This window comes from Lithobates pipiens, unplaced genomic scaffold (assembly GCF_037356315.1).
Source record: "Lithobates pipiens isolate NorthernLeopardFrog02 unplaced genomic scaffold, aLitPip1_a1.2 Scaffold_23, whole genome shotgun sequence".
In the NCBI taxonomy this organism is placed as follows: domain Eukaryota; kingdom Metazoa; phylum Chordata; class Amphibia; order Anura; family Ranidae; genus Lithobates; species Lithobates pipiens.
The window spans coordinates 176,796,645-176,809,414 of NW_027507785.1; the positions used below are offsets into that span (position 1 = coordinate 176,796,645).

At 41.8% G+C, this 12,770-nt stretch overlaps 1 protein-coding gene across 1 annotated transcript in view; it reads right to left on the bottom strand.

Moving 5' to 3' along the window:
• Positions 1-12,770, bottom strand: part of PRG4 (proteoglycan 4) — a 181,296-nt gene that overhangs the window by 128,619 nt on the left and 39,907 nt on the right. The window contains exon 2 of the mRNA XM_077452652.1: positions 9,295-9,417. Coding sequence (XP_077308778.1) covers positions 9,295-9,417 — 123 coding nt within the window. The remainder of the gene's footprint in view (positions 1-9,294; positions 9,418-12,770) is intronic.

Genomic DNA, 12,770 nt, shown 5'->3' on the forward strand with positions numbered 1-12,770 from the left:
TAGTTAACCCATCGGGTCCTGGGCTCTTCCCCCTCGGCAGGTTCTCAATTGCTATTCTTATTTCCTCTTTAGTTATTGGTTCTTCTAATTTTTCTATTATCCTGGAGGGGAACATTGATATTGTAGAACTACGGATATAATCTCTCATTTCTTCTATCCTCTCCCTATCTTCCGCCTGCTCCAGCATGGGTTGGATATTATATAGCTTCTTATAAAATTGTTGAAATTCCTTTGCTATTAATTTTGTGTCTTTTACTTGTTTATTATTCACTCTAATTTCATGTACATGGGATAATTCCCTCTTTTTTTTTAGTTGTCTAGCTAATAATCGGCCACATTTATTCCCATGCTCATAAAATCTGTTTGTTATAAATCTATATTTGTCCCTGACCCTTCTATCCAGACACCTGGAGAGCTCCTCCCTCATGATTCCCAGCTGCCTGGCATCTTCTGGTTCGCAAGTACTCTTATGTTTATTCTCTAATTCCTTTATTCTTTCCAACTGATCTTCTATCTCTTTTCTTTTTTCCCTTTTTACTCGCGTTCCATGTGCTATTAGTTCTCCTCTAATTACCGCTTTGTGGGCTTCCCACACAGTTTGCTCCGATACTTCTTCTGACGTATTTAGATCAAAATACTCTTCTAATTTATGTTGGAGGTCCTCTAGTATTATTTTATCATCCAGTAATGACTCGTTTAGTCTCCACGTTCGTTCCTTGTGACCCGCGTGTATAGGGGAGATCACCGCCACCACCGGGGCATGATCCGAGATCGTTATTGGCTTTATATTTACTGCTTTTACGTGTTCTAAATAATATTGATCTACCAAAATCCAGTCTAACCTGGAGTAGGTGTTATGGCTCTTTGAGTAATAACTGTAATTTTTTTTTTCTCCGTTTAATGCCCTCCAACTATCTACCAAGTGTGAAGATTGAAATAATTTTTTTACATGTTTAAGTGCTCTAAATGATAGTGGTGTTTTCCCTGTGGTTGTATCTAGTTTAGTGTCAACAATAACATTAAAATCCCCTCCAAGAATCAAAAACCCTTCCCTAAATTTTTCTAACGCTTTTAGTGTTTTTCCCAGGAAATCGACTGTGTGTGTGTTTGGGGCATATATTGAAGCGAATGTGTACCCTTGTCCCTGCAGTGTTCCTTTAATAAAAAGGTACCTCCCTTCTGGGTCTGTGTTCACTACTATGGATGTCAGAGGACACGTGTTTCCAAAGGCTATCGATACTCCTCTAGCTCTCGCAATGGGCGATACTGCATGAAACCACTGATTGTATGGGAATAACGGTAGCCTTGGTACGGATCCTGACGTGAAATGTGTTTCCTGTAGATATACTATATCTACAGCTTGATGATTTAATTCCTGCCAAAGACGGCCCCTTTTTTGAGGTGAGCACAGTCCCCTTACATTATAAGTCATTATTTTTAAAGCTTTAGCCATTCTTTTAATCTACGTAAGTATGTACCATTCTTAATCTGTTGCTGCGCTTCTCGTGTTCCCCGCCTCCATGTACACCTGTGGTAAAAACTTCAAAAAAAATTCCATTCTGACCCCATCCACAACTTAACACTTTACTTTGTAAAATGTGCCAACTATTGGTAGGGTGAACCCGTTTGGTTGCTCCCAGCTCCTCCCGAGCCCTCCCCCCTTCCTGCATATTGCAGGTTTATCAATCCCTTTCCACGGGACCTGCCTAGTTGGAAAAAAAAAAAAAAAAAAAAAAAAAAAAAAAAAAAAAAAAGGGGGTAAAAAAAATTTACAATAAAGCTGTAAAGTTGAGTGACAAATTTAAGCACTGACCCATACTTCCCCCCCTCCCCCTTTGCTTTACTTATTGCTATTTCTTCCTAGGTCTCTCTTCTCTTCCCTACTTTCATTCTTTTATACTAAAGAGTATTATAGTCTTTCATTTAACCTTTTCCTCCCACTTGGGACCATGGCTCAGGTCGTTGGATTAGTGTCTTGACATTAGCTGTTCTCCAATCCTGAAAATCTACAAATGGGAGCTCTAGTATTTCTAAGAACTCTTTTAAATCGTCTCTGGTGCGGAGTACTGCTGTTTTCCCATTCCTTGATGCTATTAAGCGAAAAGGGTACCCCCATCGATACCTAATGTCTGCTGCCTGTAGAGCTTCCAATAGCGGTCGGACCATCCTGCGCTGCATTAATGTACGACGAGATATATCAGGGAACAGAAGGATATGAGCTCCTTCATATTCAATTGTGGAAGTGTCTCGTGCAATCCTGATTATTGTTTCCTTTATTGTATACTTATGCAAATTGCATATCACGTCCCTAGGCTTGTCTTTATTTTGAATACCAAAAGAGGTGACACGATGAACTCTATCCATTTCAATAAATTCCGGCGCAGCTGTTCCCATAATTTGGCAAAATAGCTTTTGGACTACCGTTGGCAGGTCGCTACTATGGTATTTTTCTGGTAGTCCTCGTATGCGTATATTCTGTCGTCGATCCCTGTTCTCAAATTCATCCATTTGATCTCTGTAATTATTCATTACTTCCTCGTGGTATTTAATAGTGTCTTGGTTCTCTGCTACTGCCTGTGCCATTTCTTCTTGGGTATTTTCAATTCCTTCCAATCTATTACCTATTGCCACAACCTCCTCCCTTAGTTCTTCCACTGCTAGCTTACATGATTTCTCTACTGTTGCTATTAGCTGTTGAATATCCGCTTTTGTGGGTAGAGCCTTTATATGCTCCCTTAGGTCCCATTCTATATTTATACTTTCTGTCTCTCCCCCCTCGGAGCCTCTTTTATTTTGCTCTATCATGGTGGGGTTTTCCAGTCTCTTTTTTGCCGTTTCTTTCTTTAATATGTCGGCATGAGGTCCCATGGGGTCTTTGCCTTTCACCCCTCTTTCTGCTTGCTCTTCCTCAGGTATATTACCTCCATTATCAGCTGTGTATTGAGTTTCCTCATCTTCACTGGCTGTTGCTGTTTCCTTAGCAGGAGGTCTTTGTGACTCCTGACCCTGATCTGTTGGGGTACCTTCCATTATTGAAAGTCTTTTATTGTCCCCCCTTCCACCACCATCCCTCCGATCCTCTTTCATGCCTCCTGGGGTTTGTGTTCCTTCTCTCTGCCTTCCCTCCAGATGATTTCCACTTACTCTCCGCTCCTCTCTGCCTGAGATTTGTAGCCCACGGCCGTACCCCATTGGCTCATTGTGGTTCAATGTTGACGCTCCTCGTCCCCCCTTTGTGTGCCCACCTGCCATCTCCAGGCTCCCCCGTCTCCCTTCTTGGTTCCGGGTTGCCAATCGTTCTCCCTTTTGCGGCGTCAGGTAAGCTCGCAGTACACTTGCCGAATTCCTACTTCCGCCTGCCGCTGGTTGTAATGCTGCACGTCTGCGTGTTGTCATCCCTGCTGCTTACTCTCTTCCGCTTCCTTTATCCTCTATTATCTCTTTATTTCTCTATGTGTTATAGTTCAGTCTCCCTGCTACCCCAAACTATACACCCATACTTCTATCGGGTCTTAAGAAGCCCGGGTATACAGGGGGGGGGGGGGGGGGCTCTCCAACTTTATTTTGTTCACCAGCTTCTTTTTATAGCCAGGCTACCTCTGCAGCCGAAAACAAGTTCCAACATATAAGCATATATAATGGTATATACCAAGATTCGTCTGCCACCCAGTTCCTTTAAGTCATGTCATTAAAGTCCATGCATCTTTATACATATCTTTATACTGCCCTGTATATGCATTCAGAGTGGATCAGGTCTGACTTCAAAGTTACTGTCCCATAGAGAAAATAAAAATAAGTTCTCTCTCACCCTCTCTTCTAATGCTCTCCGGGCTGTCCTTTGGTGTATCGTCAATCCAGGCAGACAGGGGCTTCACTGACTTGCTCCTCCAGATCGTAATCTTCTCTAGCATCCAGCTCGGTCTCTGCCAGTAACACCGGTATTACGAGCGCCTGTGTAAACTGCTCACCCCTTCGTGACTCCGCACCAGGATGTGGGGAGTCCCAGAGTCTCGCGATATCCTCGCTTCCTCCCGTTCGACTTACTGCTCTGGTTCTCTGTCACTTGCCCTGCATCGCTCGTCCTCCGTCGGTCTGTCAATCCCAGCAGCTGGGCACCGCAACCCCGGGTGTGGAAGATGGAGGGATCCGCGGGAGGAGAGGAGGGAGGCGGCAAGAAGGTGAGGCCTTTCCAGCTTTGCAGAGAGGTACCCTCGGGCTTACCGCTTATTAGCCATTCTATCTTCGCCTTCTGAAAGGTAAGAAAATTGGTCAGACATCCCGCTGTGATTGCTTCCTTGCGAGGGAGGGGGGAGCGGCGTCAGTCACTCGTTCACTCGCACGTTCCTCTCCACCGGAAGTCCGGCATGATTCCCCAGCTGGATGATGGATTGAACAGTGCTCTGTGAGATGTTCAAAGCTTAGGATTTTTTTTTTATAACTTATTCTTGCTTTAAACTTCTCCACAACTTTATACCTGACCTGTCTGGTGTGTTCCTTGCTGTTTGTGCACTAAGTTTCTCTAACAAACCTCTGCAAGCTTCACAGAACAGCTCTATTTATGCTGGGATTAATTTACACACAGGTAGACTTTATTTACTAAGTAGGTGACTTCTAAAGGCAATTGGTTTCACTAGACTTTAGTTAGGGGTATCAGAGTAAATACAAATGCACGCCACACCTTTCAGATATTTATTTGTAAAAAGATTTGAAATCCATTTATCATTTTAATTTCATGTCACAATTATGTGTGACTTTGTGTTGGTCTATCACATAAAAGCCCAATAAAATACATCTACGTTTTTGGTTGTTACATGATAAATGTGGAAAATTTCAAGGGGTATGAATACTTTTTCAAGACACTGTATTTGTTTGCTTTATTCAAATCCTACACTTCTCTTTTAACAAGTTTCTAGACCACTTAGTGAGGTAATCTGGTACAAGTTTAAACTATTGTGTATTGCTTGAGTAAGCTATATCTGTTTTCTTCTGTCATGAAGGGTTTTCTATGTGAATACGTAACAGGCATATCAACTATTTAATGAAAAGAAGGAAGAATTAAGAATTGGCCTACATATACACTAAATACATTTGATTGACACATTAGATGTTGAATTACTCTTCCGCTATAATTAATACTCTTGAGTAGGGATGAGCCCGATGTTCGAGTTGAACCTAAGTTCGACTTGAACATCGGGTGTTCTCCTGTTTGCCAAATAGTTAACAATTTGGGGTGTTCGCTGCAAATTTGAAAGCCGCGGAACACCCTTTAAAAGTCTATGGGAGAAATCAAACGTGCTAATTTTAAAGGCTTATATTTATGGTATTGTCATAAAATGTGTTTGGGGACCTGGGTCCTTCCCCAGGAGACATGTATCAATGCAAAAAAAGTTTTAAAAACGTCAGTTTTTTGGAAGTAGTGATTTTAATAATGCTTAAAGTGAAACAATAAAAGTGAAATATTCTTTTAAATTTCAAACCTGGGGGTGCCTATAGTATGCCTGTAAAGTGGCACATGTTTCCTGTGTTTAGAATAGTCCAAGAGCAAAATGACATTTCTAAAGGAAAAAAGTAATTTAAAAGTACTTGCGGCTATAATGAATTGTCGGCCCCGGCAATACACATTAAAGTCATTGAAAAAAACGGCATGGAATTCCCCCACAGGGGAACCCCGAACCAAAATGCAAAAAAAATGTGTGGGGGTCACCCCAAATTCCATACCAGTATGGGTATTAAGGGGTACCCCATCCAAAATTAAAACAAAAATGGCGTGGGGTCCTCCCAAAAATCGATACCAGACCCTTATCTGAGCATTCAAACTGGCAGGCCACAGGAAAAGAGGGGGGGTGAGAGAGTGTCCCCCGAACCGTACCATGCTCTCAACATGGGGAGGGTGCTTTGGGGTACATCCCAAAACACCTTGTCCCCATGTTGATGGGGACAAGGGCCTCATCCCCACAACCCTTGCCCGGTGGTTGTGGGGATCTGTGGGTGGGGGGCTTATCGGAATCTGGAAGCCCTCTTTAACAAGGCGACCCCAAGATCCCACCCTTCCCCTGTGTGGCTTGGGACAATTCCTTTATTCAAAAATGAAAAAAAAATAAAAGTGTCTCGAGAAGTCCATTCATCTTCTTATTCTCTCTCTCTGAAGGACAAAAAAAAAAGTTGCACGCCACCACCGATGTACGCACCCGCTGTAATGACCACCTCTCAGGTGACAGCTCTTTTATAACTGAGGGCGGGCCCACGCGATGACGTCACCGGCTGACCCCGTGATGTCCCCGCGTGTCGTGGGGGGTGAGGTCACCCATCAACTTCATCACGTGGCCCCCACCCTCAGTTCTAAAAGAGGTGTCACTGGGGAGGAGGTCATTACGCGGGTGCCTCCCATTGAGGCAGATTGGTGGCGGCATGCAACCTTTTCTTTTTGGTCCGTCAGAGCGAGAGAAGATGAATGGACTTTATGGGACACTTTTATTTTTTTATTTTTTAATAAAGGAATTGTCCCACGCCATCTTGTGTTTTTTTACCATTTTCACACTTTTTTTGTGAAATGGTAGGGGTACGTTACCATTTCACACAGGGGGTAGGCCAGGAGCTGGGGGTCCCCTTGTTAAAGGAGGCTTCCAGATTCCGATAAGCCCCCCACCCGCAGACCCCCCACAACCACCGGGCAAGGATAAGGGTCTGGTAGGGGTTTTTGGGGGGACCCCACGCCATTTTTTTTTATTTTGACGCAGGGTTCCCCTTAATATCCATGCAAGACCTGAATGGCCTGTTATGGAATTTGGTGGAACCCCCCCCCACGCATTTTTTTTAAAATTTTGGTTTTGGGGTTCCCCTGTGGGAGCATACCATGACTTTTATGTGTATTGCCGGGACCGACAATTCATTATAGCCTCGAGTACTTTTAAATGACTTTTTTCCTTTAGAAATTTCATTTTGTGCAGGGACTGTTGTAAACCTGGGAAACATGCGTCACTTTACAGGCATACTATAGACACCCCCAGGTACGAAATTTAAAGGAATATTACACTTTTATTGTTTCACTTTAAGCATTATTAAAATCACTACTCTCGAAAAAACTGCCATTTTTAAACTGCTTTTTTGCATTGATACATGACCCCTGGGGCAGGACCCAGGTCCCCAAACACTTTTTATGACATTAACTTGCATATAAGCCTTTAAAAAATTAGCACTTTGGATTTTTTATGTATGCGTCCCATAGACTTTAATGGTGTTCAAGTATAGATCATGGGAATGTCGATAATAATGACAATTAGTGCAATGTATATGTTCCAAGTCTCAAAGGTATATGGAATGCCATCCCTGTGTATATACAATCAACCCGTATTAACACATTAAAGAAGATATTTTATATACACTCCACAACCTGGAATTAGATTTTGGAATACAAAATGGCATTTTTTGAATAGGGGCTATATGGTGGTACTGGTCTGTTTTTGTAAGTGAGCATTTTTTGATTAAATGTTAGATTAATAACTGAGGAGTAGAATCTAAGCCAGCATTTTATTGAACCTTTGGATTTAACATAGCTAGTAAATTGACAGATATTATATATACTTGCAGCATTTTTAAAACATGGAAAATGTGCATGTATCAGTATTTCCTTTATGACTAAATAACATTTAAGCATCAGTTTGAGGTATATTACTGTTTCTGTTGAAAGCTGCAGTACCAGAAGCTGCATTTTGGACCCTTCTAAAACTTGAAAAGTCCAGTATGTAAATAACAATATAAATCAATTTTCTTGGTAATTGTTCTGTTAACTTTTTGATTATATTTATTTATTGTGAAAATTGCACAATTTCTGTAGCCCGTGATTAGGCAATGAAGCAATGATTGGTAGTAATAAACGTATATTCACTTGCCTTGAACTTTTAAAGCTTTTAAGTAAGTTTAGGTTATATTTTTCAGGGGCAGTGTTTACATTTAATGTGAAATGCCTAAAGTATAGGGAAATAATAAAAAAAAAAACAGGAGTTTGTCTTGCAAATGACTGGAAGTCTAAAGTGAATATGGTTCATATTTGCATTATTAGTAAATTAATAACCCAAAAATGCTTTAATGCTTTGTGTAAACTCCTTACACAAAAGGATTGTTATATGGAAACAAAAATCTTTGTTACATCGGCTAGTTGGCCACGCAGCATGCACCTTGTGTATGGCAAACATGATATTCTGCATGTTTAAAAAGGAGACATTGACAGATACATTAGATGTCACAGCACATAAACCTAGCTTCTGAGTTGAATTTTGAGAGCTATTATCTTCTTAAAGTAGAACTTTCATCAGAAAATTAAGTCCTGATAGATCACTTTAGGCTGGCCCCTTTTGCAGGTATAGCTATGTAAAACATTAAAAATAAGTGCCTATACTGTTTAAAATCCAGTAATGATATGTCTCTTCCCGTTCTGCACATGCTCAGTTGCACTCAGCATTGTGCCTAAAATCAGAGTTGCTAGAGGCTAATCTGCTTACAGTTTTAAGATTTAAGAAGGAAAGAAAATGACTCAATTCCCAAATCAACACAGTCAGTATTGACTGGGGAATCCCTCACACAACATTATTGTGCTCTGTCAAAAGAATACAGCCTGCAGCCTTCCCTGCCAACAGAGCTCAATGATCACTGCTGACTGCTATAGCCACCGGCAGTGATCACATAAAAATCAGGCAGGCTGGTTGTACTAATGCCGACTGATTGGTCGATTTTAGTACAACCAGCCTGCCCATAAACAGGTCGAATCTCGGGTGGGCACTACTGAACCAGATTTGATCCATCTATGACCAGCTTTAATTTTTCTGAAGGAGGAAGAAAGCAACAGGAATGACACAGACTGTGTGGAGGAAACATAGATTAGGGAGGAAGAGAAGAAAAGCAGGAGAGGTGACAGGACAAACTCTGCTGCCAGGAAAACACAAAAGAGTTAAACGTACAAGAATAGTGTCTTATTTTATGTCCCTGATATTGCTCTCTAACTGAGCCAAAACATACAATCAAGGTGAGAAATGTACATATTTAAGTTGAAGAATGTGACATATAGTTTTTGAGACCAAGGAGAAGGGGATAATTTCCAATAAGGAATGACTGCTCTGGGCTTCAACAAAATGGTGGCCTCTAGCAAGAAGAAATAGGAGCAATGTTGTAGGAAATTTACAGCATACACTAATGTTGGTAGCATAATTATTATTGTGGAATTTATGTTCTTTTATTAAAGAGCATTAATAGTTATCAAACTGTTATGGGGTAAAGTTGCGGTTTAACCTCACTGGTTACCTGATGTGCAAACTGTCTTGTAGTCTGGACAACATTCCATATAAGTCATACAGGTATAATCACAATGGCATGGATCCCCACGAAAATACCCTTGACCACATCTCCCAACACAGCTTCCTTCACCTACAATTAAACAGAAGAAATTACCTATTACTGCAAAAGTGAAAAATGTAGGTATCTTAAACTAAAAAAAATAGAATTTTACAAACAACCCAAATGTTATACTCCAGCTTTTCAATATCACAATGAAAAAATAAACAACATATGATCTGAGCATCTAAGTATTACTTGAGGATGTTTTGTAATATGCTACATGCTATATGTTACCTTTCTTGTGTTTATTTTTTAACTTTCTCCCCCCGGGGACATTTGTGTTGTGTTTGGAATCCAGATCTCCAGATCTCCATAAGTGGGGATCTATTTTCTTTTTTTAATGCACAATGTAAATATCTGTGTGTGTATAGTGATGGCCTTCTCAATCCATTTATTTGACTATTGACTGAAAACAGTAGATATTGACCAATAGCCAGAGACCCCGTGATCTAGGGTGCTTAAGCTGGGAGAGAAACTACAGTTTTTTATACATTGCAAGAAAAAAAAAAGCTGTACTTGTCCCGATGTTGAGATGAAAGGACCTCTTCCTTACATCCAGTACTCACAGAATGGATGTGACAGTTATTAGGGACTTATAAAGGGAGTCTGGAAGCCCCCTTTATAATAAGGGACCCCCAGATATCCACTCCCTACCAGGTACATCAGTATCCTGAATTACTCATTCTCACCAAAAAGTAAATGTAAATAAACACACACACACTCCATTGAAAAAATTATTTAGTTAAAATACGTCCAGCAATGTAAATCCTTTTTAAACACGGGGACTGGACATGTTCACCTGTGATACCTCCGTTGCTAAATGACAGATCCCCAGGACTGCAGAGATGTAAACACAGCACTGAGCATTGTCAGCTTTGAAAACCAAGTATTGGAGTAAAAGCTTTGGAGGGAGCAGCAGCAGAAGGGATAGGGATGCTGTGCACACCCTGGCGAATATTTACTAAAACTGGTACACACACGATATGGTGTAGCTGTGCATAGCAACCGATCAGTTTCTAACTTCAGCTTGTTCAATTAAGTGTAGCGGCGACACTTTGGACAAGGTGTCCGCTATGTACAAATTTAGTTTTTCCTCAGAACAGTAAAGGGGTTCTGAGGTCTGATTGTGTAGGTTTAACTTTGGCATCAGTTTGGCTGGGCTATGATAGGGTCATGTGTACAGTTGGGTGCACATGACAGGCCCAGAACCAGGCCTGGTTGGACGCTTCAGGTATCAGCATTTCCCGGAACCAATCAGTGGGTGCGTCTGGCCCCGCTGAGGAGTCTGGGGAAGGGTAATTAAGATGTTGAAGTCACGTGTTCGGGGTTTCGTTCGTGAGGCAGAGCTGCCTGTTCCTGAGTCTGAGGGGTCCCAGTCACGGGAGCGCGTGCCGCCCCGCAACATGGTCCGTTACTGGACGTGACTAGCCCCATTAGACCCGCATGGTCTGGGGTAAGGATCCATCTGTTCCCGAGTCTCGGAACTGGCTGATCCGAGGCACAGTAACTGAAGGAGGATTCAAGGCGTCCGGGTGTGCTCTCAACTTTGATGGGCACCGCAGCTCGTGTAAGCGACCGGGGGAAGACTCTTCGGAGGGCCTAGTTGCCGGGTTGCTGAGCTGTCAAGGACACTAATGAATCCACACTTTTCCAGTACTGCCAAGGAGGCAGAGAATGTTCCAGGTACTGAGGAAAGGTTGCTGTTCATTTTCGGTTGCAGATTTATTCAAGATCAGAGACTTTGCAAGTTATGAATTAAAGTGCTCACTGCCACAATCTCTGGCTAGAGATTTGTTCAGCTTTGAAGTGCCCAGCTGCGAGTGGCTACTCTCTGGGTTGTATTAGAGACTTTCTAATGATTAGCACTTCAAGGTGCCTGAGTTTCTTCACCCTTGCCCTCTGTTCCCTTATGAGACTGTGTTTGTTGGATGTTACCCCTGCAAATAAAAACCTTTCTAAAGGACATTTATGGTGTCAGCGTCCAAAGTTGTTGGATACTAACCCTGGGAACCCCTAGACATGGAAGAACAAGCCAAGCAGAGGTAACCGGTAAGCCCAAAAGTCAAGGCCGCCCCATCGAGGGTTATGGCCACTACATAAGGTTTGGCAATGAAACCTAGCAACTGATTGGTTACTATAAACAAAAAAAGGAGGAGGGGGATAAGGGAAGGGGAAAGGGAAAGGGAAGGAAGGAGGCAGACTGTCCACTAGTAACGGTCAAGTACATTAAATTACCAATTTATGATCATCTGTTAAAAAGGAAGTAAACCTTGATGAGTTTACTTCCTCTTTCATTCCCTGCAAAGGTAAAGCATAATGGACTACTATGCATCCCATAGTAGTCCATTATATGTCACATACCTGACACAGGAGCCAGCGAAGTCACCGCTGTCCCCTGTAGTCCAGCGCATCCATCTTCTCAGTGGGTCTCGCCGCTCCGCCGCTGTCATTTGGCGAAGCCACGATGACGTCACTCCCGCGCATGCACACAGGACCCGCCACGTGCGGCATATCGGTGTTGACGGCGGCGCGCTCAGTGTGCCTGCGCGCCACTGTCTACGGCGCATACGCCGCAGACAGCGGTGCCTGTCTTTCGGCAAATATCTCCTAAACCGTGTAGGCTTAGGAGATATTTCTTGGACCTACAGGTAAGCCTTAATCTAGGCTTACCTGTAGGTCAAAGTGTGTTGTAAGGGTTTACAACCACTTTAAGGAGTTGTTGTTGTAACCGTATGGCATATAAGGAAAAGGGAGGTTATAGAGAACAAAAATTAGATCGAACTGTAATTTGTCAAATAAAATTACATTTAGTCCATTTACAAATGTTTAATTAATGTATCAAAAAGTGTATACTAGAAATAGTGCAGTATTCTTAAAAACTGATTAACCCCAATAAGGCAATGAATTAATTACCATAAACATATCAACAAACAAGATAAACATATAACAATACAAAACAACACTGAACACTGTCCGGACGCATTGCATTAGCCGACCGCCAGTCAAACAATCAAATCATTTAAATATAACTTGATAATGTGGGGTTTTATGTGGACCCCTGTATTCACTGTTATTGATGGCTGGCAGTAGGCTAATCCATTATAGAAAATGGTGAGATGTGGGGAAAAGATAGCAGGCTTATTGGGGGATGTTGACTGAGCCTATCATGCAGAAAACTCATATATTATATTCAGTAAATTGAGGATAGAATTACTAAAATGCTAAGGAAGTCCATATATCTAGAAAACACTGGTGTACTTAGTACTGAAAAAGGATTTGAAAACAGGCAGTCCTTAAAGTGCACACATATTGTATCAAAAGGATCCAGTAATTGAAAATAACTATTATGGTGCTTGTTGGAATCAGACAGGAATTAGTATTAT